Source organism: Paroedura picta, chromosome 5, assembly GCF_049243985.1.
Source record: "Paroedura picta isolate Pp20150507F chromosome 5, Ppicta_v3.0, whole genome shotgun sequence".
Lineage (NCBI taxonomy): Eukaryota > Metazoa > Chordata > Lepidosauria > Squamata > Gekkonidae > Paroedura > Paroedura picta.
Genome location: NC_135373.1, coordinates 14,513,911 through 14,538,649, shown reverse-complemented (window position 1 = coordinate 14,538,649; position 24,739 = coordinate 14,513,911). Strand labels below are relative to the sequence as shown.

The window sequence follows — 24,739 nt, the reverse complement described above, 5'->3', positions numbered from 1 at the left end:
GGTAACTGGCCCATTGGGTTTAGAATAGCAAGACTTATATAGACCCTTACAAGCCTCACCTTATTAAGCAAGGTGCAACCTGGATCAGGCAACCTCCCCCATTCCCCAACAGTGGCCAGTGGGAACCTGACAGTCCAGGAGTTTAAGATCTCCCAGAATTACATCTGACCTCCACCCAGGCAAACAGCCCAAACCCACCACGGTTTGCGAGTAACACACAGACCTCTTTGGAACCACCAACCACTGGATTCGACAAGCTCTCAGCAACAACCTAGAGAATCGGGAATGGAAGGAAAAGGGGGTAAGGAAGGTGCCAGAATGCTTGCATTGAATCCAGCCATTGGCTCCCATTTCAAGGTTTTAAATGTGGCTGATTTGCAGCAATTGGGTCAGATTCTGCGTTTGGTCTTTGAGATAACAGAGGCTGAAGAGCTGTTTCTACGACTTTTACAGTATCACAAATCGAGGCAAGATAGAAATATTTGAAATGAATGCGTGCAAAAGAGCCTCAGGGAGGGTTGCCATCCTCCAGGAGAGCTCTCATTATTATGCCTGATCTCCAGGCGACAGCAATCCATCCACCTGAACAAAAAAAAAATCTATGCAGGCACCAAGAGAATTACTTGTCTACATCATGCTATAGACATCTAGGATAGTGATCCCCAACCCCTGGTCCGTTGATCAGTTGGTACCGGGCTGCGGCTCTGTCTAAGAAGTTAGGTGCTTCAGCCCACCAAAGTCAACCCAACTTTGCAGAAGTCCAGATCACAAAGCTCATCTTCTCCATTCCTCTTCTGACTAGGACTCCCTCATCTCACCTCCAGGAGCGCCTTATTTCCAGGGCAGCCCGCACAACTCCGAGGCAACGAGGTTCTTGCCCGCTGCCTTCAGCGACCACGGTGAAAAGATCAGAGGCCAGCTTGCTCCCCTGTCCTTCTCATCCATTTGCCCAATCAGAGGAGCTATAGCGGCCGCCAGCTGAGCCCACCACTCCGGCGCCATCCAAGGACAGGTCCTCTAGTACGGGGATCATCAACCCCCGGTCTGCAGCCTGGTGTCGGGCCGTGAGAGCCTTGGCAGCAGGCCGCAGCTCCCTCTGCCACGCATGCATGAAACTGCTGTGCATGCACATTTGCGCGGGGCTGCCATGCATGCGCGGTGCCCCCGGGTCACCCTCTCCTCCCACTCCTTGGCAGTGCCCCCCCCAGGCCTCAGTAGAATTGTCAAGCGTTGACTGATCCCCGGTGATAAAAAGGTTGGGGACCACTGATTTAGGTGACCCAGCATAGTGTCAGAGCTAACAGTGGAAGATTCTAATCTCTGGAGGAGCTGGGAGGAGAACATTTTTTCAGGAGCTGACTCAGGAACTGACTGCTAGCTCCGCCCTCTGCTGAGTAGGCCTTTGTGCTATAAAAGGCTCTTGTTTGCCAGACAAACAAAACAAAAAAGACTCATGGGGTTTGAATTAAACCATAATACTCTGTAAGGAGCCAAGAGCAAGAGCTAAAGGACTGTTGGCTGTTGGCTTTTCACCTTAGGATCAAGCTGATGGTTTCAGTGAAGTGTAGGACTGTTGAGATGGATCAAAGTAGCATGAAGAATGAAGAAGGTTGCGGAATGACATGTACCGTCTGTGGAATGTTTGTCTTTTTACCTCAGGGGGACAATTTTTACAAATGCAGCAAGTGCAAATTAGTGGCTCTGCTGGAGGAGAAGGTCCGGGGATTAGAGAAACGGATTATACTGCAAGAGGAGGGAAATCTTTCAAAACAAAATTAAGAGCACCTAATGCAGGAGGGTAATAATTGGAAGAATGTTACACATAGAAGTAGAAGAATAAGGAGAAGGTCTGACCCAGTGATGCTCAGCAATCGGTTCCAAGATCTGCCTGAAGTGCAATCCCCCATGAAGAAAAAGCCCCAAGGTAGACCAGGAAAAAATTCACAGTCACCCACAGGTGAGAATTCTAGGGGCCATTCCACACTCGTTCAAAATTGCACAATGGTTGCAAATTGAAATCGCTACTGATTTGCTGTTATGCACAACGTCGTTGACAATCTGCAACACTCCTGAAACCGATCCGCAAAAAGCGCTTCATTGTAGCGCTTTCAGGGAAATCCCAAAAAGTGGATTCACCCTCCAGAAAGCGCTACACTCTTGCAACCAATCTGCAACACTAGCGGAAAAGTTCTGTGCGTTACCATTGTTGCGGTTTCTGCAAAGTCCCTCCCCCTGGCTCTCTCCTCTGATCTTCCGGTGAAGCGATCACCATTTTTTTTTTCTCGGAGCGAGCTGAGATCAATGCACCGGCGAGCCTTCATTTACCCAGCGAGGCTTCCCTGGCTGCAGTCCCTCCCCAGAGCTGTTTTAAGTCATCAAGCACCAAGCAACACACAGCCCCGTTTGCTGGTTTATTTTCCCTTTATTTTTCACTCTATTTTCGGGCCAAAAATTGCGCCCGTGTGTGTGGGGGGGGTATTTTTTTTTCACTCGGGGGAGCGTGGCAACGATGAAATGGCAGCTCAAACACCACCTGCTAGTTAGATGGGTCTCTCCATTGCAACGAATCAACGCAGATTCGTTGCAACGTGTGTGTGTGTGTTTTTTTTTTAAACCTTCCTTAAAGGGAAAGGGGCTTTTCAGGAGCATGATAACGGCCGTCCATTGGCTGCTTGACAGCCAGGGGCGGGACAAAACTCGGCAATATCGCTTCCTGGCTAGCGATTTTTGCTGAGACCGGAAACCTGTGGGAAACGATAGAAACGCAACTGGATTCCACTACAAAGGCAGGTATGCATAATGACGAATTCCACTATTTAAAATGGTGTTTTTCCTTCCGCAACCAATTTGCTACATAGATCCTGGTGCAGAATGGCCCTAGGTCTTCTCCCCCGCCGACCCCACAAAGCTCAGGAAACACTTCACAGTCCTCCACAAGAAAGAGTTTTAGTTCTGCTCCCAAGGGTACGAAAAAACGGGTATTGGTAATTGGGGATTCTTTGCTATGAGGTGTAGAGGCCGAAGTGTGTAGACCAGACTTGTTGTCTCGAGAAGTCTGCTGCCTTCCTGGTGCATGCATCAAGGATGTGACAGAACGGCTGGACAGGCTCATCAAGCCTACAGATCATTACCCCTTCCTTCTTATCCATGTAGGAACAAACAATGCTGCCCAGCAGAACATGAAAAATATTAAAGAAGACTTTGTGGATCTGGGGGAAAAGGTAAAGGACCTGGGAGCACAGGCTGTGTTTTCATCAGTCCTTCCTGTAAGTGGCCGAGGCATAGGAAGAGAGAGAAAAATTATGCAAGTAAATGACTGGCTACGTCAATGGTGTCAACGGGGAAAATGTGGAGTTCTGGATCATGGTCAATGCTGTCAATATGAGGGGCTATTATCAGGAGATGGTGTGCACTTCACAAGGGATGGAAAAAGTATTTTTGGGAGAACCCTTGCACACCTGGTGAAGAGGGCTTTAAACTAGACACAAAGGGGGAGCGAGACGTAAATTCAGAACTTGGTGTGATGACAGACAAGAAAAGAAGTGGGGGGGGGGGTGTAGCAATATATGGTAGGAATCTTTATTCTTGTAAAGAAATACAGGTACCTGAACATGAAAATTCAGTTGAGTGTATTGGGGTAAATATAAAACGAGTAGGAAATGAGAGTGGTATTATTGTGGGGGTCTGCTATAGACCCCCAAGCCAGTCAGAGGACTTGAATGAGATACTGCTAGACCAAATTACACAATTTTCAAAAAAGGGGGAAACTGTGGTCATGGGTGACTTCAATTACCCAGATATCTGCTAAAAATGCAAACTCTGCTAAATTCTTAATTTGTCTTGCCAACCGCTTCATTTCCCAGAACATAGAGGGGAACCTATTTTAGACTTGATTCTCATCAATAGGGAAGAACTGGTAGATGAGGTGAAAGTAGTGGGCATACTTGGTAGCAGTGACCATGTGCTTTTGGAATTTTCAATCGTGGGAAAGAGAAAACCTATACGTACGTATAGACTGGACTTCAGGAAGGCTGATTTTCACAGACTTAAAGGTATGTTGTGTAGAGTCCCGTGGTCAGAAAGACTTAGAGAGATGGGAGTCCAAGAGGGCTGGGAGTCCCTTAAAAGTGAAATACTGAAGGCTCAATCACAAACAATTCAAACATAACAAAAAACATAAAAAGGCTTCTTTAGTTATATTTCAAGCAAGAAAAATAATAGGGATATCATAGGACCACTGTGAGGACAAGAAAGTGAAATTATAACAGATGATGAAGAGAGGGCTGAACTGCTTAACTCCTATTGTGAGGAAAATAGTGATCAATGTGGCAAAAACGTAACACAACACGGGGGACGGGAATGGTGGCCTAGGATCACTGTCGGAACAGTCCACAAACAGGTATTTTATTTAAATGAAACAAAGTCTTCTGGGCCAGATGAACTGCATCCAAGGGTACTAAAAGAACTTGCAGATGTCATCTCTGAACCTCTGTCCATTATTTTTGACACTTCTTGGAGAACAGGTGAGGTGCCAGATGATTGGAGGTGGGCAAATGTTGTCCCCATCTTCAAGAAAGGGAAAAAGGAGGATCCAGGTAATTATTGACCCATCAGCTTGATTTCTGTGATTTCTAAGACTCAGCGGGGTTTTCGCAAGAACAAGTAATGTCAGACCAACCTTATATCTTTTTTCAAGAAAGTGACTACCTTGCTGGATCAGGGGAATGCCGTGCGTCGGGCCGCGGCCTAGGGGTTGTGGACCACTGATATAGAGTATGGAGCAGAATTGTTCTCTCATGCCCCAGAGGGACAGACCAGAATGAATGGGATCAAATTAATTCAAAAGAAATGCTATCTAAACATCCGGAAGAAGTTTCTGACAGAGCGGTTCTCCATCTTTGGAAATTTTTAAACAGAGGCTGGATAGCCATCTGACGGAGAGGCTGATTCTGTGAAGCAACTGGAATGTCAGTGTCCTGCATAGTGCAGGAGTTTGGACTAGATGACCTATGAGATCCCTATCTATTATTCTATGACTAGGGGCAAAGCCCGTTATATCCAAGAATACAACAGGCACTAGAGCTTGTCAGTTGGAAGAGGAAGGGGAGGAGTTGTCCAGTTTGTAAGGGCATGGGGTTGAATGTGTGTGTTGTGTGGGGGGTTGTGGTGGTGTGGTGGCCAATGAGGGTATGGCTGTGGAGAGATGGGTGTCAAGAACCTGCGGTTTGGAATGTTAGTTGAGTGTGGGAGAGGACGGACCTTTGGGAATTGTGGCATATTGGTTACAGATGAGCTTTCCAGAGCCATGTTTTCAGATATGTGAAGGGAAAATCAGACTGGAGACTCTTCTTAGGGGAAGGTTATGTAGCAACCAATTCCTCCCAGTTCTGCGTCATTTCCCTTCTTGTGTGAATTAGGCCACAGACACCGAAATGCCCCTCTGCCCTAATACACATGGGGTAATCACAGTACACAGGTGTTCACCCTGTTCCTTCTCAATTTTTTCACTGTTGATAAAATGTTATGTGCCCACATGCTTCTTTCATGGTTGCTCCTTAGAAGAACAGATTTTTGTACCCTGTTGTTTACTACCCAAAGTCTTTAAATATTTATTTAGATCTTCCTGCACTTTCCAGACACAGGACTGATGCTGGTCTGCGTGTCTGTGGCCTAGAATACAAACAGTTGCTGGTAAGGGCTGGCCATAACCCATAGGCCAGGAGGGACACCCCTGCACCACTCCCTCCCAACTGCAGGCAAAAATAGCTCCTTTGAAGGCTGGACTCTGAGGCCTTGTACGATTTTGAAGTCCCACCTCCAAACCTCCAGGAATATTTCCAACCCAGGGATAGGCAACCTCCAGGTGGGGCTTGTAGAGCTCCTGGAATTACAGCTCATCTGCAGAGCATAAAGATCAGCTCCCCAGGCAGAAAGGGCTACTTTGGACAGAGTTATGGTAGAGAAGAAACATTTAAGGACTCCCACACAGGTTGTTGTTGAATTGAAAGACTTGGGGCCTACTGCACAGGGTCGTTGTGCAGATGAAACAGGAGACAAATGAACCAGCTTCCTCTGCAGAATAACGCTGTACAGTAGGCCTCAAATCTGCAGAGAGTTGCAAAGAAGAAAGACACATGGCTTGGCTGTGTCTAACCTCTGGGCAGAGCAGTATTTTAAGTGAGAAGGGGCTTTTCTGTGGCCTCCCTGTCAGGCAACTGTTTGGCAGAAGGGGAAAGTCCCCCCCCCTCAAAAGGAAGGCCCTCAGGCTCCCCTGCGTTGCTCTTGGAAAGGCCTCCCTCCCCTCAGTCAGGGCCTGTGAGAGGCTCCTTCGCAGCAGGCCTGAAGGGAGGGAGGGGAGGGAGCACACTGTGCAGCCTCCTGCCATCTCTGTCAGGGTTCTGAGGCAATTTGCAGTTGGACATGAGAGTTAGGACAGCCTTGGGGTGAAAAGGGCTGGCGCAGCCTCTGTTCTCACCCCCCCTTGGCAGCCCAACTGACCGCCTCTCCCTGCGGTGGTCAGGAGCAGACTGGCAGTGATGTCTCCTGATTGCCCTGGAACTCTGGTCTGTCCTCGTGAGGGCCCAATCAGAAGGCGCTTTGCACCTTCCAAATGGCCCCTCCGCTTGTCAGTCCGGGGCCAAGGGGCCAATCCGGGAGTTTTGATCATGGACTCAGCCCAACCCAACCCCCCTTACTGTTTTATTAAGAGGGACAGATTCTATGATTCTGTGATCTGGAGAACTGGGTTTTACTGCCTGCTCCTCCTCTACATGCAGCCAGCTGGGGGACCTTGGGCCAGACACAATTTTTTTAAAAGCTATTTTCACAGAACTATTCTCTTAGAGCTCTCTCAGCCCCGCCTACCTCCCAGGGTGTCTGTTGTGGGGGAGAGGAAGGGAAAGGTATTTTTCAGGTGCTTCGGGACTCCTTCAGATGATGAAAAGCAGGGGTATTAAAAACAAAATAAAACAAAACAGCTCTTCTTCTTCATTAAGCCCAAAGGTCATGCTCAAGACATTCCCCACCCCAAAGAAAGGGCATGAAAACTGGGCATCTCTTATTACTTCTGACACTGCCCCTCCCCCGCCCCCAATTTTTTTTCCACTTAGGTATTTGGGCAATTGATCAACCTCCCCTGTTCTGAACTTGAGCAGTCTAGACATTTAATTATTAGAATTAAGTAGCTCAGGAAGCTCCACTGCACAGGCCACTCAAGTTCCCAGCTGGACCTCACCTGGTTGTAGCCCTTGAAATCCACCTCGGCTCTGACAGGGGCAGAAGAGGCAACAGCAGCGAACACCAGATGAGGAAACTGGGGATGGGGGAAGAGAAAGAAACTAAGGTGGATAAGCAGGGATAAGCAGATTTTGCAGTGGGGGGTTCTCATCAAGGTCTCAGCCTACTGGGGGTGTGGGGGGTCCAAGGTGGTTTTTCCTCTTTCCAGCACCAGCAATGACAAAAATCAGGAAAAATTGTCATCTAACTTGGAACCCTTTGAGGCAGGCCCAGAGCCTGATGCAGCTCTATTTCCACTGCTGCTCTTAATAGCCCTCATGTTCCTTAGTATCAAAATGGAAACAAGCAGCCAAGGCACACAAAGGGAGGTCTTCCTCAAACCTTCAATTGTCACTCATGGACTGTTCATGCGCTGAGAACTTCCCTGCCCCAGCTCTCGTGCAGCAGCACGAATCGGGGGTGGATGAGGCACACTGGGCCAAATGCTTCCCCATGTGGGTGCAGGAAGAGGTGGGGCAACCTGCCACAACTAAAACTCCAGCCTGCAGCCTGGCATGAAATCTCCAGTGCATTAACGGTCATGGTAGAGAAAGGGGCAGGGCAAAGAGCTTCTGGTCTACCCTTTGGCTTCTGTGGACTCGATGGGCAGAACCAGCATTACATGCCCTTGCAATGGTCATGTGCAGCTGTTTAAACTATGGCCTCCCTTCCGATGAGCTTCTGTGTAAGATTTCAGGGCAACGGTAGCTAAAGACCTGCAGATATTCAAGTCCTGCAGATATTCAAGTCCTCCAGGCTGGAGTTCTCCCAGGACTACAGCTGAACTCCAGACTATAGAGATCAGTTTCCCGGAGAAAACTGACAGCTTTGGAGGGTGGACTCTGTGGCATGGTACTCTGCTGAGTCCCCTCTCATCCCTCTCCCGAGGTTTCACCCCTCCAAATCCACAGGAATTTCCTAACAGAGCTGTTAAGAGTACACTGCTCCTTCCAAATGGTCAGGAGATCCAGGTATGAATCAGAAAGTTCCCAGTTCAAATCTCTGTAATATGGAAATCATTGTACTGGTCTACCTTACAGGGGTGTAAGGGTCATAAGATATGGTATGTCAAGTACCTCGGACATTTGGAAAGCACAGTAAAAACGCTAAGCATTCTGATTTATCAGTCTTCTCTAGAGGATACACTGGAGGCTGGAATAATCGATGCGCTCTGTAGTCCCTGGAGATGCAATTACAAGGCCTTCCCTATTTTCACCCTTCACAGCCCACCTAAGAGACGCACCTTGAGTCTGAACCAGGCTGCGAGTGAGCCAGGATAAGAGCCGCCGAAACAAATCCAGGTGTTGTTTGGTGTAAGGTTGTACTTCTGGGTGACAAACCAGTGGAAGGCAACCAAGTCAGATAAGCTGCAAGGGACACAGAGCCAAAGTGTAAAAACCCAAAGGGTTTCTTTCATTTATCAATCATGCTTCCCCCATATTATATATTCCCATCTTTAAACCGCCCTGCGGTGCTGGCGCCACAGACTAAATAAAAGAGTAAGGGTACCGAAGACTGGCCCTGTCCGGGATGAGGAAGGGTGCCGATAGGCGCCCTCCCCTGGACTGACAAGCGGAGGGCCCAATCGGGCAGCTGCTGATTGGCTGCTTGCCTGGCCAGCAACCCGCCCCACCCCCCACCAGAGCTTTCCTTCGCTCCACGGCGGCCATTACTTTGCTGACCGCCGGGAGCGAAGGTAGGTTCCCTGGCCCCACCCCAACAACGGCTCCCCAGATCCCGGGGAGCCCACTGGCCGGCTCGCTGAGCCGCCCAGCACCCTCCCCAGGGCCTGGGGAGTGTTTCCTGACCTCGCACGCTACCTTAAAACGCTCCCCAAGCCCCGGGGAAGGTGATCTGCGGCTCCCGGAGCCGCGGATCACCTTCCCCGAGGCTTGGGGGGCATTTTCAAACCTCCATGCTGCCTTAAAATGTTCCCCAAGCCCCGGGGAAGGCGAACAGTGGCTCCCGGAGCCGCAGATCACCTTCCCCGGGGCTTGGTAAGTGTTTCCAAAGCTCCACGCCGCCTAAAAACGCTCCCCAAGCCCCGGGGAAGGCGATCCACGGCTCCCGGAGCCGTGGATCGCCTTCCCCAGGGCTTGGGGAGCGTTTTAAAACCTCCACGCCGCCCTGGGGCCTGGGGAGCGTTTTGCTACATGGGGGGGAGGGGAAGCAAACCCTCCCCTAGGGCCCACTGTATTTTTTTGACAGCGGGCTCTACTGCTAGTATGTTATATTCCTAATATGCTTCCATCTCTGCCATATGATAACACACACCCCACACCCACACCACGGGGTACCCAATGTGGCTTAACTTGTTCTTGGCTCCATTTTTTCCTCACCACCTCAACCCGTGAGGGTGGCTGTGCTGAAAGGGTGTGACTGGCCCTGTGACCCAATTGGGGATTTCAAGCCAGAACCCTTGGATTCTACCTTTATTTATCCTTAACACGCTTAGATCGTCCCAGAGAACTCAGTTAAGAGTGTCCAAAGAACATCCTTGCATTCCAGTGCAGAGTTCAGCTTTCCCCAAGAATCTCTGCCTTGTTTTTTTTAAGAAAGAGAAATCATGTTGCTATTCCTTAAGCTTTTAAAATATTATAGGCAATGCCTGAGGAAACAGCAGAAGCCAGAAGGAGCAGGAGAATAAGATTTCCAGTGTGTGTGCGTTTATGCGTGTGTGTTGCCCACATGTTAGGACAGGAAAGAAAAGCCCAATTTTGCAAATGTGTTTTGTTTGCCTGGTTTATATGGTTGCCTATTTCCAGGTGGCTATAGGTTCCCACTATTACAATTGATCCCCAGGCAATGGAAGCCAGTGAACATGGAGTTCCACCCTCCAAAGCAGTGGTTCCTCCAGGGGAACTGATCATCCTGTCTCCACAGATTTAGGCAGGTCGCCATGTCGGTCTGAAGCGACAGAAAAAAGCTCAGATCCAGGAGCACCTTTAAGACTCAGAAATAAAAGTGCTGGCCTTAAGGTGCCACAGGAATCTGTGTTCTAGATCTCCACAGGCAGAGAGAGACACAAGTCATTTATCATTCCAGGAGATCTCCAGGTCTTATCTGGAGGCTGACAACCCTAAACTCCAGCCCAACTCACACACACACATACCTCAATGGTTTTAGCCCCAGGAGTCAACTTACGCTTGCTGGCTGGAGAGGAACAAGAGATTTTGGTCTTGTAGCCCGTCGGAATTGAGGCTGGCTCCATAGAAGCGATGCTCCAACGCCACAAGCAGAGCCCCATACTTATGGGCCAGCTCCACATGGTGTCCTGAAATCAGGCCGAGAGATCACTCAAGGCACAAGGAAAAAGAAATTTCACAGCAGAGCAGAAGCAAAGCTTCACAAGTAGGGTAGCCAGCTGCCAGACCTCCTGGTTTCTGGTGAGGGTACACCACTTTCCAGATGCACTTGACCTCAGTCATGCAACTTTCTGACCTGCCTGGCTGACAGTTTCATTTATCAAATGGTAGATGAACCCACAAGAGGTTCAGCCATACTGGACTTAATACTGACCAACAAAAGAGTTGGTGGATGAGGTGAAGGAGGTGGGGACCCTAGGGGGAAGTGACCATGTCCTCATAGAATTCCTTTTGAGATGGAGAGGCAAGGAAGCTTGTAGCCAGACGCGGATGTTGGATTTTCATAGGGCAAACTTTAATAAACTCAGAGACATGATGAGTGTCATACCATGGACGAGAATGCTGGAAGGGAAGGGAGCATGTGAAGGGTGGGCGCTACTCAAACAAGAGCTATTGCATGCTCGATCAATAACTATCCCAGAAAGACGAAAACACTGCAGGAGCCTATTTGGATGAACAGAGAACTTCAAGAGGAACTAAGAAAGAAAAGGGAAATGTTCAGGAAATGGAGGGAAGGACAGAGCTCTAAAGAAAAGTACCTACAAGTTACTAGGCACTGTAAATCAATCATCAGAAAGTCCAAAGCTGAGAGTGAGCTAAGATTGGCCAGGGAAGCCCACTGTAACAAGAAAAGATTTTTCAGTTATGTGAGGAGCAAACATAAAGTCAAGGAGGCAATAGGCCCACTGTTGGGTGCAGATGGACAAACTCTAACAGAGGATGCAGAGAAGGCAGAAAGGCTCAGCGCCTATTTTACATCTGTTTTTTCCCACAGGTCAAAGGGTTTAAGCACATCTAGAGGTGGCAGTAGCCAAGAGATAGTGTCTGGGTGGCAGGTTGACATGGACAGAGAGGTTGTCGAGAGGCATTTAGCTGCACTGGATGAATTCAAATCTCCTGGGCCAGATGAAATTCACCCGAGAGTGCTCAAAGAACTTTCCAGAGAACTTGCACAACCCTTGTCCATCATCTTCGGAACCTCTTTAAGGACTGGAGATGTCCCGGAGGACTGGAAGAGAGCAAACGTTATTCCGATCTTCAAAAAAGGGAGGAAGGATGACCCAGGAAACTACAGACCAGTGAGTCTGACCTCTGTTGTGGGGAAGATAATGGAGCAGATATTAAAGGGAACGATCTGCAAACATCTGGAGGACAATTTGGTGATCCAAAGAAGTCAGCATGGATTTGTCTCCAACAGGTCCTGCCAGACCAACCTGGTTTCCTTTTGTGACTAAGTGACAGGTTTGCTGGATCGTGGAAATTTGGTTGATGTCGTTTACTTGGATTTTAGTAAAGCTTTTGATAAGGTTTCCCATGATGTTCTGATGGATAAGTTGAAGGACTGCAATCTGGATTTTCAGATAGTTAGGTGGATAGGGAATTGGTTAGAGCAGTGGTCCCCAACCTTTCCGAGGCTGGGGACCGGCCCACGCCGCACCCGCGGATCGGGCCGCACCCGAGCCGCGCCCGCGAGCCGCGCCCGGGCCGCGCCCACGGGTCGGGCCGCGCCCACGGGCCGCGCCCGCGGATCGGGCCGAGCGGGCGTGGCCCGCACAGGCGCGGCCCGGCCCTGATTCCCTCTCCCCGCCTCCCGCAGTAAGAAGCTTCCCGGGCCGCAAGCTTGCGGCCTGGGAAGTTTTTTACTGCGGGGGCGGGGCGGGGAGAGGGAGCCGCGGCCCGGTGCCATGGCCTTTGCGGCCCGACACCGGGCCGCGGCCCGCAGGTTGGGGACCACTGGGTTAGAGAACCGCACTCAAAGAGTTGTTGTCAACGGTGTTTCATCAGACTGGAGGGAGGTGAGTAGCGGAGTACATCAGGGCTCGGTGCTCGGTCTGGTACTTTTTAACATATTTATTAATGATTTAGATGAGGGGGTGGAGAGACTACTCATCAAGTTTGCAGATGACACCAAATTGGGAGGACTGGCAAATACTCCAGAAGATAGAGACAGAGTTCAACGAGATCTGAACCCAATGGAAAAATGGGCAAACGAGAACAAGATGCAATTTAATAAAGATAAGTGTAAAGTTCTGCATCTGGGTCAGAAAAATGAAAAGCACGCCTACTGGATGGGGGATACGCTTCTAGGTAGCACTGTGTGTGAACGAGACCTTGGGGTACTTGTGGATTGTAAACTAAACATGAGCAGGCAGTGTGATGCAGCGGTAAAAAAGGCGAATGCCATTTTGGGCCATATCAACAGGGGCATCACATCAAAATCACAAGATATCATAGTCCCATTGTATACGGCACTGGTCAGACCACACCTGGAGTACTGTGTGCAGTTCTGGAGGCCTCACTTCAAGAAGGACGTCGATAAAATTAAAAGGGTACAGAGGAGAGCGACGAAGATGATCTCGGGCCAAGGGACCAAGCCCTATGAAGATAGGTTGAGGGACTTGGGAATGTTCAGCCTGGAGAAAAGGACGTTGAGAGGGGACATGATAGCCCTCTTTAAGTATTTGAAAGGTTGTCACTTGGAGGAGGGCAGGATGCTGTTCCCATTGGCTGCAGAGGAAAGGACACGCAGTAATGGGTTTAAACTACAAGTTCTATGATATAGGCTAGATATCAGGAAAAAACCTTTCACAGTCAGAGTAGTTCAGCAGTGGAATAGGCTGCCTAAGGAGGTGGTGAGCTCCCCCTCACTGGCAGTCTTCAAGCAAAGGTTGGATACACATTTTTCTTGGATGCTTCAGGATTGTTAGGGCTGATCCTGCGTTGAGCAGGGGGTTAGACTAGATAGCCTGTATGGCCCCTTCCAACTCTATGATTCTATAATTCTATGACCCCGCCCTACTCCCCTCAAGCCAGAACAGCACAAATTAACGTGACACACTGACATCACCCAGATGTGAAATTGCAATCATGATGCTCTGGCTTTGGGGCAAAACTAGAAGCTAATTCTACCATTAGCTCTGCCCCAAAGCCAGAGCTATGTCCCCCAACATACCAACATCATTTCTGGGTGACATCAGGATGTCGCATTGTTCCTCTCTGATCCCGAAAATTCCCTCCCATCCTCCTCTGGCAGCGCTGACATACATGGCAGCCCTAAACACAAATAACGGGGTGAGCCATTGCCACCAGAAACCCATCTTCTAAGCAACTTCAAGTCATTTCCAACTCATTATCTATTCATTTCACCATGGGTCCCCAAACTTTTGGAGCCTATAGACATCTTTGGAATTCTGAGGCAAAATGGCTGCTACAAAATGGCTGCAACAGAAGGTAGAGTCAGCCACAAAATGGCTGCCTCAGATTACTTTCAGTCACCCAGTAAAGATCCTTGTGCCATGGCTGCAGCTGCTGACAGAGTTGGGTTTTTTGCACAACCAGTCAGGAGTGTTATTGAGCAAAAGTCCCACCTGGCCCTCCCTACTTTCTAAAAATGCTTGGCAGGCACCAGGAAAGCGGTTGGTGGGCCTGGCGGTAGCCAAGGGCACCAGGTTGGGGACTTGTAACTAGGGGGGAAGAAGAGCTGTGTTTTTATACCATGCTTTTCACTGCCCGAAGGAGTCTCAAAGTGGCTTACAATCACCTTCCATTCCTCTCCCCACAAGAGGCACCATGTGAGGTAGGTGAAACTGAGAGAGCTCTGGCAGGACTGCTCTCTGAGAATAGGTCTTAACAGAACTGTGACTAGGCCAAGGCCACCCAGCTGGCTGCATGTGGAAGAGTGGGGAATCAAACCCGGCTCGCCAGATTAGAAGCTGCCACTCTTAACCATGACACCATGCTGGCTCCCTGATTTAGGTTATTTATAATCCATGTTTCTTGTTCAGATTCAAGGTGGAGAACAAACCTAAGTGAAACAAGGCCAACACAGTGCAGGTCATGCGACTGAAATTGCATTGTAAAGGTGTTTGAACAGGTAGCCTTTGTAGGTCCTGGCTGGAACAGCCCCCTAACAGAGGGACCATGTTCTTCTGTCTCCAACACCCAAACATTCAAGCAGCCCAAGATCTCCCCTACCTGACAGGACGGAATACATGGAAAGAGAAGATTCTCCCCCGATGTAGAGAAAGATGGGCCCACTGGGACGTCGCCAATATTGCTCATTGATCCAGAAACGCTGTGGGGTGGCAAAGAGACAGGGAAGAAATGCATGCTGGGACACACAAATCCAGAGTTGGCAACCATGCTTTGCAAGCTCTCAAGAAGACCGGAACACATCCTTGGGCCTCTCTGCAGCTGCCGTTTACCTGATGGAAGGTGCGCTGGTCCTGCCGGTTGAAGTGATCCAGAGGCTGGAGGATTGTGCTGCCGATGAGCGTGTGCGATGAACTCGGTGCCGGTCTCTGAGGCAGCTGGCCCAAGCGCAGAGGGGCCTCTTTCATGGCCCGTTCTTCCTGCTGCTGCAGGACGTATTGTCGAAAGAGCCAGAAATGTTTGCCTGAGGAGGGATGAATGCAGAGTTGGAAAAGGCAGTAGTCACTGCAACACTATAGGGCTGCCAACTGCCTGGTTTCATGCCAGGAAAAACAGAGCTGTGTAATCTATAGGAAAAAGCACCACTGACGTCAGAGTAAGGAGCAAGGGTTTTTTTGTTTTACACAATGCCCATGAGGAATATATCATTCTAATCAAGTTTCTTTTCATTATTTTCATTATAGAATAAGTTCACATTTTGGAGAACCCTTCTAAGTTAATTTGTTATTCTCTTGAGGAATTTGTCAATATTATTTCTGTTAGGCTCATTCGGGGGCCTCCTAGACCCTCCTTTGGGTGCCACTTGGAGCTCACCTACTGAACTCTTGACCAAATTATTTGTTTTTATTAATCACTCTTGCTGCAGTGTTGCATTATCCTACACATTATGTAGAGCTAGGGGTGGGCACTTCGGCCATCGTTCGTCCGCGCAGGACCTTGCGCGCCTCCTCATCCTCCCTGCAGGCCTCCTTCTCTTTCTCCTGCCGTCCAACAGGTGAGGCAAGGAACACGGTCCCCTGGGGGGTGGGGACACAGGCTGCTAGCGCCTGCTGTATTTCACCTACAACAGGCTTATCTTCTAGTTTTCAATATTTCAGGAAGCAGCTCCTCCCCCTTTACATACAAAAACCAAAAGGCTGTTCCTGCCCTTTCCATTTCTTTTTCTCTGAAGCTGCAAGGATGAGGATGCCAAAATCACCCACAGGCCCTGCTCCCTTCCCCCAAATAGCCATGGCTAAAGACAGCAGTATTGGATGAACCGGCTGGACAGACGCACAGAATATGGCTGTTTCCGTCACTCCTGAAGCCGCCTGATATATAGGCTAGATATCAGGAAAAAAATTTCACAGTCAGAGTAGTTCAGCATTGGAATAGGCTGCCTAAAGAGACCCCTTCACTGGCAGTCTTCAAGCAAAGGTTGGATACTCACTTTTCTTGGATGCTTTAGGATTATTTACGCATAGCAGGGGGTTGGACTAGATGGCCTGTATGGTCCCTTCCTCTCTCCAGTCTGATGAAACACCATTGACAACAACTCTTTGAGTGCGGTTCTCTAACCAATTCCCTATCCACTTAACTATCTGAAAATACAGATTGCAGTCCTTCAACTTATCCATCAGAACATCATGGGGAACCTTATCAAAAGCTTTACTAAAATCCAAGTAAATGACATCAACCAACATCAATCTCTATCCATGTTAACCTGCCACCCAGACACTATCCTTTGGCTACTGCCATCTCTAGATGTGCCTAAACCCTTTGACCTGTGGGAAAAAACAGATGAAAAATAGGCACTAAGCCTTTCTGCTTTCTCTGCATCTTCCGTTAGAGTGTGTTCATCCGCACCCAACAGTGGGCCTATTGCCTCCTTTACTTTACGTTTGCTCCTCACATAACTGAAAAATCTTTTCTTGTTACAATGGGCTTCCCTGGCCAATCTTAGCTCACTCTCAGCTTTGGCCTTTGGCATGGTGAGAAGAAGACATTTAATGAGAGTGGGAGCCAATCCAATAGGTCTAAATTGACAAACTCAACATTGCAGGTCTCAATATTGGAGGGGATCCTTGATTGAACTATCGGGAGACTGCCCTGGCCTCAACCATATGCCTGACAGAAGAGCTCTGTCTTGCAGGCCCTGTAGAAAGCTGGTAACTCCAACAGGGCCCTTAGCGCTTCCGGGAGCTCATTCCACTAGGTTGGGGCCAGGACCGGAAAGGCCCTAGCCTGGGTTGAGGTCAGGCGAATGTCCTGTTGGCCCGGGACAACCAGTAAATTCATACCTGCAGAGTGAAGGAGAGCATAAGCAACCAAGAGGTCCCGCAGGTAAGTGGGACCCAGGCCGCGTATAGCCTTAAAGGTACCAAATACCAAAACCTTGAACCTGCCTCAGAAACAGACTGGTAACCAGTGCAGGTGTCGAAGCACCGGCTGAATGTGGGCCCTCAGAGGTGTTCTAGTGAGGAAACTGGCAGCCACATTTAGAACCAGCTGTAATTTCCGAATCAAAGACAAGGGTAGGACTGTGTAGAGCAAGTTACAGTAGTGTAGTCTGGAAGTGACTATTGCATGGATACCAAACGAAGTCACTGGAGATGCTGAGAATTGAACATGGGACTTTCCGTCTCACAAGCAGTGCCTCTTCCACTGAGCTCCCCACTTCAAGGGACTCCAGGGCCTCAGGCAGAGGTCTTTCTCATCCCCTGCTGCCTGGTCCTTTCTATTGGGGATGCCAGAGATTGAATCAGGGACCTTCTGCATGCCAAGCAGAGGCTCTGCCACTGAGCTCCAGCCCCATTTTGTGGCTCTCCAGGGTCTCGGGTGGAGGTCTTTCCCACCCCCTTCTGCTTCGTCCTTTTAACTGAAGATGCTGGGGATTTAACCAGGGACCTTCTTCATGCCAAGTGAAGGCTCTACAACTGAGCTCCAGCCCGACTTCCTGGCTCTCCTGGGTCTCACGCAGAGGTCTTTCCCATCCCCTTCTGCCTGGTCCTTTCAACTGGAGACACCAAGGATTGAACCAGAGACCTTCTGCATGCCAAGCAGAGGCTCTACCACTGAGCCACATGGCCCCGCCCAACTTCTTCCCACCTAATGCAGTCAGCAGATAACGTACAGTGCCATCCTCAGCAGAGGCTTCACAGACCGAGGCCCTCAAAATGCATATCATTGTATATTCCTGTGTGCCAGGTATGCTCCTCCAACAACCTACATCCCTGTGCTCACTACACGGCAAGAACAAAGTCACACACTTTCTTTGCAGTTGGTCCAGGCCTTTGGATAGGATCAGCAGAGCAGGTATGGACACACAAAGGATGAGCGACTCTCTCAGCTGAGCTAGTGGAACAAATTTTTAGTCAGCTGGCATTTTTAAGACCAATGATGTTTAATTGCGGGGATAAATTCTTGCGAGGGTGTACAGTTCTTCAGTGAACTTTTAAATCTGCAACTTAACAAATAACAGTCGCAGACTCCAAAGTTTTGTGTTTGGCAACTTGTGGCCACATCTCTCCAAGGAACCCAGGTGGCATGGAAATGTATTATATAGATTGGTTGATGGTAGGTAAGGTAGTGGATGTAGAAGCCAGTGGATGTAGAAGGGGGGAGGGTTGGAAGAGCCGGATTCAAGTCCAGTAGCAACTTGACCAATTTAGGATTGGGAATTACCTGGAGATTTTGGTGGTGAGCCTGGAATGGGATTTGGGGAGGGGAGGGACCTCATCAGGGATTTCACCCTCCCAAGCAACCATTTTCTCCAGGGGAATTGATCTCTGTAGTTTGGAAATGAGCCATAATTCCATGGGATCCCCAGTCCCTAATAGCACCCTAGAGGCCAACAAGTTTTTCATCTCATCGGTCCCTAAGATCCTACTGGATTTGAATGTAGCTGATCTTCTGCAGACAGCTGCCCTCTGAAACCAGATTTTCAGGATACCAAAGGCCGATTTCCTGCCTAGGTGCCTTTGTTTCCCTGCCCTTTGTCTAGAATGATACCGAGTTGTCCAAGCCCTAAACTCTCCCATAGATTTGAGGCTTATTCCCACATCAGATTCTACCTGGGCATCTCAGTTTCTGCTGTAGGCTTCCCTTAACTTAGGGTTGGCTGAGTTTTCTTCCCTCCCCACTCCTGCTGTTTGGTTAGCCTCTTCAAGGGGAGAGGGTGGCTCCTTCCCCACTGTGGGAGGTTGAGCACTTAATTCCTGATAAGGTATAAACATCAGGGCTAACCTCAGTGCCTCTCCTTCCCCATGGAGAACCTCAGGGGGTTTGCTATAGAGACGTTGGAAGAGGCAGCCCAGTTCGTGCCTAGAACACACCAGCCTGGAGTGGGGACCCCCCGATTCTCCCTAACCCATTGTCTACCACAGAATTCCACGCTGGAGTGCTACCCGGGAATGTTCCCCAGCCCTGGGGACCTCCCCACCTACCCACTGGAGAACTTCAGCAATGGGGTGACCCACAGTGAGTGGTACACCGGGACATCGGAAGGACCCTACCAAACAAGTGAGCGAGGCCTGCTGGCCTGATCTTTTGTTATTATCGCTAGGGGAATATCTGTCATTGGAGTTCTGAATAAGCTTTTATAATGCAAAGATTCATAGAATCATAGAATCATAGAGTTGGAAGGGGCCATACAGGCCATCTAGTCCAACCCCCTGCTCAACGCAGGATCAGCTCTAAGCATCCTAAAGCATCCAAGAAAAGTGTGTATCCAAACTTTGCTTGAAGACTGCCAGTGAGGGGGAGTTCACCACCTCCTTAGGCAGCCTATTCCACTGCTGAACTACTCTGACTGTGAAATTTTTTTTCACAGTAGCCAAAGGATAGTGTCTGGGTGGCAGGTTAACATGGATAGAGAGGTTGTCGAGAGGCATTTAGCTGCACTGGATGAGTTCAAATCCCCTGGGCCGGATAAAATGCACCCGAGAGTGCTCAAAGAACTCTCCAGAGAACTTGCACAGCCCTTGTCCATCATCTTCGGGACCTCTTTAAGGACTGGAGATGTCCCGGAGGACTGGAAAAGAGCAAACGTTATTCCGATCTTCAAAAAAGGGAGGAAGGATGACCCGGGAAACTACAGACCAGTGAGTCTGACCTCTGTTGTGGGGAAGATAATGGAGCAGATATTAAATAGAGCGATCTGAAAACATCTGGAGGACAATTTGGTGATCCAAGGAAGTCAGCATGGATTTGTCTCCAACAGGTCCTGCCAGACCAACCTGGTTTCCTTTTTTGACCAAGTAACAGGTTTGCTGGATCGGGGAAATTCGGTTGATGTCATTTACTTGGATTTTAGTAAAGTTTTTGACAAGGTTCCCCATGATGTTCTGATGGATAAGTTGAAGGACTGCAATCTGGATTTTCAGATAGTTAAGTGGATAGGTGTACCGAAACCCTTTGACCTGTGGGAAAAAACAGATGAAAAATAGGCGCTGAGCCTTTCTGCTTTCTCTGTGTCTTTCGTTAGAGTTTGTCCATCCGCACCCAACAGTGGGCCTATTGCCTCCTTTACTTTACGTTTGCTCCTCACATAACTGAAAAATCTTTTCTTGTTATAGTGGGCTTCCCTGGCCAATCTTAGGTCACTCTCAGCTTCTTCAGATGCAAATACATGAGTATGGAAGCATATACCTTGCCATCAAGGACTTAGGCCTGGAGAGAGACAGGGAAGAGCTGCTGAAGGTAGCCAGTTCACCTGGCTTCTTGACAGCAATTAGATTTTTCATGGGAGATGACTTGCATTTGTTGATGAATTAAGGTGGTTCGCCATGTTGGCCTGAAGTAGCAGAACAATATTTGGGTCCAACAGCACCTTTAACACCAACAGAGTTTTATTCTAGGTGTGAGCTTTCGTGTACAGGCAACGACGCACATGGAAGCTCATGCCTAAAATAAAACTTTGTTGGTCTATAAGGGGCCACTGGACCCCAAATCACGAGAGATGCTGGGGGGAAACCCCTGGGCCATGGGTAGGCACGCAGATGTCCCATCAGGGAATCAGGCCTCCGTCTGAGGTTTTGGCCCTTCCTTAAGGTAGTTGGATGAGAACCATGTCTCCAAAACAATTGCTGGTTCCAAACAAGGTGAATTTATCCACGCTTCGCCTGCTCTCTGCCAAGCAGCACAGCTTGGCGTCTGAACTCTGAGAAGCTCCGGTCAGCAGCACAGGAGGTGTCAGAATTGCTGACTTGCCTCCAACTCATTTCCTCCATTGCGACACATTCACATGACTCGCAGCCCAGAGTCTTTTATTCACACTTATCAGGAAATCTACAAAGGCAGGCCTAACTGCTGACCAAAGTATACTGGCTAGACCCCATTGTGGGAAGCACCTAATCTCTCCCTTGCCTTAATTCCCATCTTGCTTACAAGTCCACAAAAAATCTTGTGGCATCTGAAAGACTAGAATCATAGAGTTGGAAGGGGCCATACAGGCCATCTAGTCCAACCCCCTGCTCAACGCAGGATCAGCCCAAAGCATCCTAAAGCATCCAAGAAAATTGTGCATCCAACCTTTGCTTGAAGACTGCCAGTGAGGGGGAATTCACCACCTCCTTAGGCAGCCTATTCCACTGCTGAACTACTCTGTGAAATTTTTTTTCCTGATATCTAGCCTATATCATTGTACTTGAAGTTTAAACCCATTACTGCGTGTCCTCTCCTCTGCAGCCAGCAGAAACAGCATCCTGCCCTCCTTCAAGTGACAACCTTTCAAATACTTAAAGAGGGCTAATGTCCCCTCTCAACGTCCTTTTCTCCAGGCTGAACATTCCCAAGTCCCTCAACCTATCTGAACATTCCCAAGTCCCTCAACCTATCTTCATAGGGCTTGGTCCCTTGGCCCCAGATCATCTTCGTCACTCTCCTCTGCACCCTTTCAATTTTATCTACGTCCTTCTTGAAGTGAGGCCTCCAGAACTGCACACAGTACTCCTGGTATGGTCTGACCAGTGCCGTATACAATGGGACTATGACATCTTGTGATTTTGATGTGATGCCCCTGTTGATACAGCCCAAAATGGCATTCGCCGTTTTTACCGCTGCATCACACTGCCTGCTCATGTTTAGTTTACAATCCACAAGTACCCCAAGGTCTCGTTCACACACAGTGTTACCTAGAAGCGTATCCCCCATCCAGTAGGCATGTTTTTTCATTTTTCTGACTCAGATGCAGAACTTTACACTTATCTTTATTAAATTGCATCTCATTTGCCCATTTTTCCATTATATTCAGATCTCGTTGAACTCTATCTTCCGGAGTATTTGCCAGTCCTCCCAATTTGGTGTCATCTGCAAACTTGATGAGTAGTTCCTCCACCCCCTCATCTAGATCATTGATAAATATGTTAAAAAGTATCGGGCCGAGCACCAAGCCCTGAGGTTCCCCGCTACTCACCTCTCTCCAGTCTGATGAAACACCGTTGACAACAACTCTTTGAGTGCCGTTCTCTAACCAATTCCCTATCCACTTAACTATCTGAAAATCCAGATTGCAGTACTTCAACTTATCAGAACATCATGGGGAACCTTGTCAAAAGCTTTACTAAAATCCAAAAAAGGAAACCAGGTTGGTCTGGCAGGACTTGTTGGAGACAAATCCATGCTGACTTCCTTGGATCACCAAATTATCCTCCAGATGTTTGCAGATCGCTCCCTTTAATATCTGCTCCATTATCTTACCCACAACAGAGGTCAGACTCACTGGTCTGTAGTTTCCCGGGTCATCCTTCCTCCCTTTTTTGAAGATCTGAATAACGTTTGCTCTCTTCCAATCCTCCGGGACATCTCCAGTCCTTAAAGAGGTCCCGAAGATGATGGACTAACAGATTAATCACAGTGGGGCTGCCCTAAAGCCTAGAGTTGCTAACCTACTAGTGGGGCCTGAACATCTCATGGAATGACAACTGAATGACGTGGAGGGTGGACTCAAAGGCATTGTACCCAAATGGAGGTCCCTCTAGCGCCCCAAACTGATCCTCCCTGGCCTCTCCCTTCTTGTTATCGTACTCTTCTTTTGACTCAAAGGTCTCAAAGGGATCAAGTTCTGCCCCTTCTAACAGGCAACCACTGTAGCCAAATCCTTAGCAACTGCTAAGGTAGCTTTCCAATCATTGACAAGGGCAGATTGGAGGCTTTTGGAAGGGTGAATTAACCCGCTAAAAGGGAGGGCAAGTGCTTTTCGCTCAAACCTGACTGGATTTTGCACACCAGCCAAATATGTTCTAAGGATCCAAGTGCTTTGACAAACTGTCTGAATACATGGTGCTATGCCTGTGAATCAGCCTTCCAATCTGAGTGAAGATTCTGCTTTGTATTTCCCAAGCCAGAGTCTGCACCCCATCTGCTGCTATAAAAAACCAATGGGGCTTATAATTCTGCAATACTCTTTTCTGGTTTTACATGTTCCCCGCATCAGAATTTGTACTTCTAATCTAATGGCCATGCCCTCCAATCTATATTTCAGTATTTTTAAAAATCCTGCTTTTAATTCATGGGCAAGCCCTTTTCTATCCACAGAACAACTCTGCAGGGCAGTGAGAAAGAGAGCAACTGTCTTGAAGTCACCCAGCTTCAGAGCAGAGTCAGGACTTGAACTCAGGTCTCTTAAAAGCCAGCAGCTAGGCTTGCCAACTCCTGGTGGAGAGTTAGAAACAGAGTTTCAGAAGGGAAATCCACAGAAGTTGCCATTTCTCTTTAAGGTGGATGGATCTCTTTCCTCTGGAGATTTAGTTGTCATTCCTAGAGAACTCCAGGTCTTACCTGAAGGTTGGCAACCATAGCTAGTGCTCTACCCAACACACTGGTCATCAGTAGTGTAAAGGGTTACAAATGGCATCAAGAAGAAATTAACTGTACTATTTTGTTGTTTCCTGTAAACCGCCCTGAGCCTTCGGGGAGGACAGTATAGAAATAAAACAAACAAACAAACTGCAGAAGACCCAAAGATTAGCTTCACTGAAAAAGTGTTTTGGAGTTTTGGTGGGGAAAGAAAGGCACACACATTTCTGTATCAATAGATTCAAATAAGTAGCCGTGTTGGTCTGAAGTAGCACAATAGAATCAGAGTCCAGTAGCACCTTTAAGACCAACAAAGATTTATTCAGGGCGTGAGCTTTCGAGTGCAAGCACTCTTCGTCAGACTAAGAGCTCCTTACATTTCTGTATCAGTATTTGATGTAATCAGGAACTCCGACCAGATTTTGAGAACTGGCTCTGAGTTCCTATCCATACTGGCTTCACATCAAGGGAATCACCGGGACAAGATTCAGTCTGTGGGAAAGAGGCTATTTCATGATGCCCCAAGGGTAAACCACTAAAGAAACACAGGCTCCGGTGCTAAAAAAACCTCCCCGACTTGGCCGAAGGGGCGCTTTCGAGACTTACCCGCCTGGGTCCCCAACAGCAGGAGGAACAGCAGGCAGGTGGCCGAGGAGAGTTTCAAGGCGCCCATCTCGCTGCCCCGCCTCCGCGCAGGACCAACAGGAAGAAATTGGCCAAAGCTTCTGGTCACTTTCACTCCGGGCTGCCGGGCTGGGAGTTTAAAGCGAAGGGCTCCTCTCTCACATGACCCGCTGTCCCTCCCAGCCCCGACCCTCCGAGGAGGAGCTTGGCCCAGGGTTCGAGTGGCCGCCTGCGCTTTCTGCGCCCCTTCTGCTGTTTCGGTGCGCGCTGGCTCAGCCCCAAAAGAAAGCAAAGCGCCCCAAGGCGGGGTTCTCGCGCCCCACAGGCAGAAAAGTAGCGGGTCAAGCCTCCCCCGAACCTGCCCGTCTCTGCTTAGACTCTCGCCCTAAACCACCCCGGGGAGGTGGGGGAGGGGAGGGGAGGGGAGGGGAGGGGGGGGGGGGGGACCAGCCGCATGCCCACACCTATCAGGGTTTCCCAGAAAGGGTTCATTGGGCTTCAAACGTGGCCTGTGAGGAGGAGGAAACCGGGCATAAGCGGAAATCCCAGGTTCGATCCCCGGTGTGATATCTAGCGGCGGAAGGGGGGGCTGTATGCCTGGGATCCTGAGATGCGGTTTCTCTCCCCCCCTCCCCTTCCCTCCCCTCCCCTCAATAGACCAACATAGCTATCTACATAAGCGACATTCAGGTGAATCGCCGTGTTGGACTGAAACAGAGTTTGAGTCCCGGGGCACCTTTAAGGCCAACAAAGTTTAATTCAGGGTA

The 24,739-nt window shown here is 48.9% G+C and overlaps 1 protein-coding gene across 3 annotated transcripts in view; it reads right to left on the bottom strand.

Moving 5' to 3' along the window:
- The window catches only part of PRSS16 (serine protease 16), a 49,708-nt gene extending 25,402 nt beyond the window's left edge, over positions 1-24,306 (bottom strand). For 2 of the 3 annotated variants that reach the window (XM_077336569.1, XM_077336571.1), the window contains exons 1-7: positions 23,955-24,305; positions 14,846-15,036; positions 14,616-14,715; positions 10,420-10,549; positions 8,519-8,642; positions 7,235-7,312; positions 224-271 (exon numbers count right to left, since the gene is read on the bottom strand). In XM_077336569.1, the coding sequence (XP_077192684.1) occupies positions 224-271; positions 7,235-7,312; positions 8,519-8,642; positions 10,420-10,549; positions 14,616-14,715; positions 14,846-15,036; positions 23,955-24,021 (738 nt within the window). In that variant the 5' untranslated portion in view covers positions 24,022-24,305. Of the gene's footprint in view, positions 1-223; positions 272-7,234; positions 7,313-8,518; positions 8,643-10,419; positions 10,550-14,615; positions 14,716-14,845; positions 15,037-23,954 lie in introns of all 3 variants that reach the window. The other variant, XM_077336570.1, reaches the window with a different exon arrangement.
- Between the last annotated feature and the right edge of the window lie 433 nt (positions 24,307-24,739).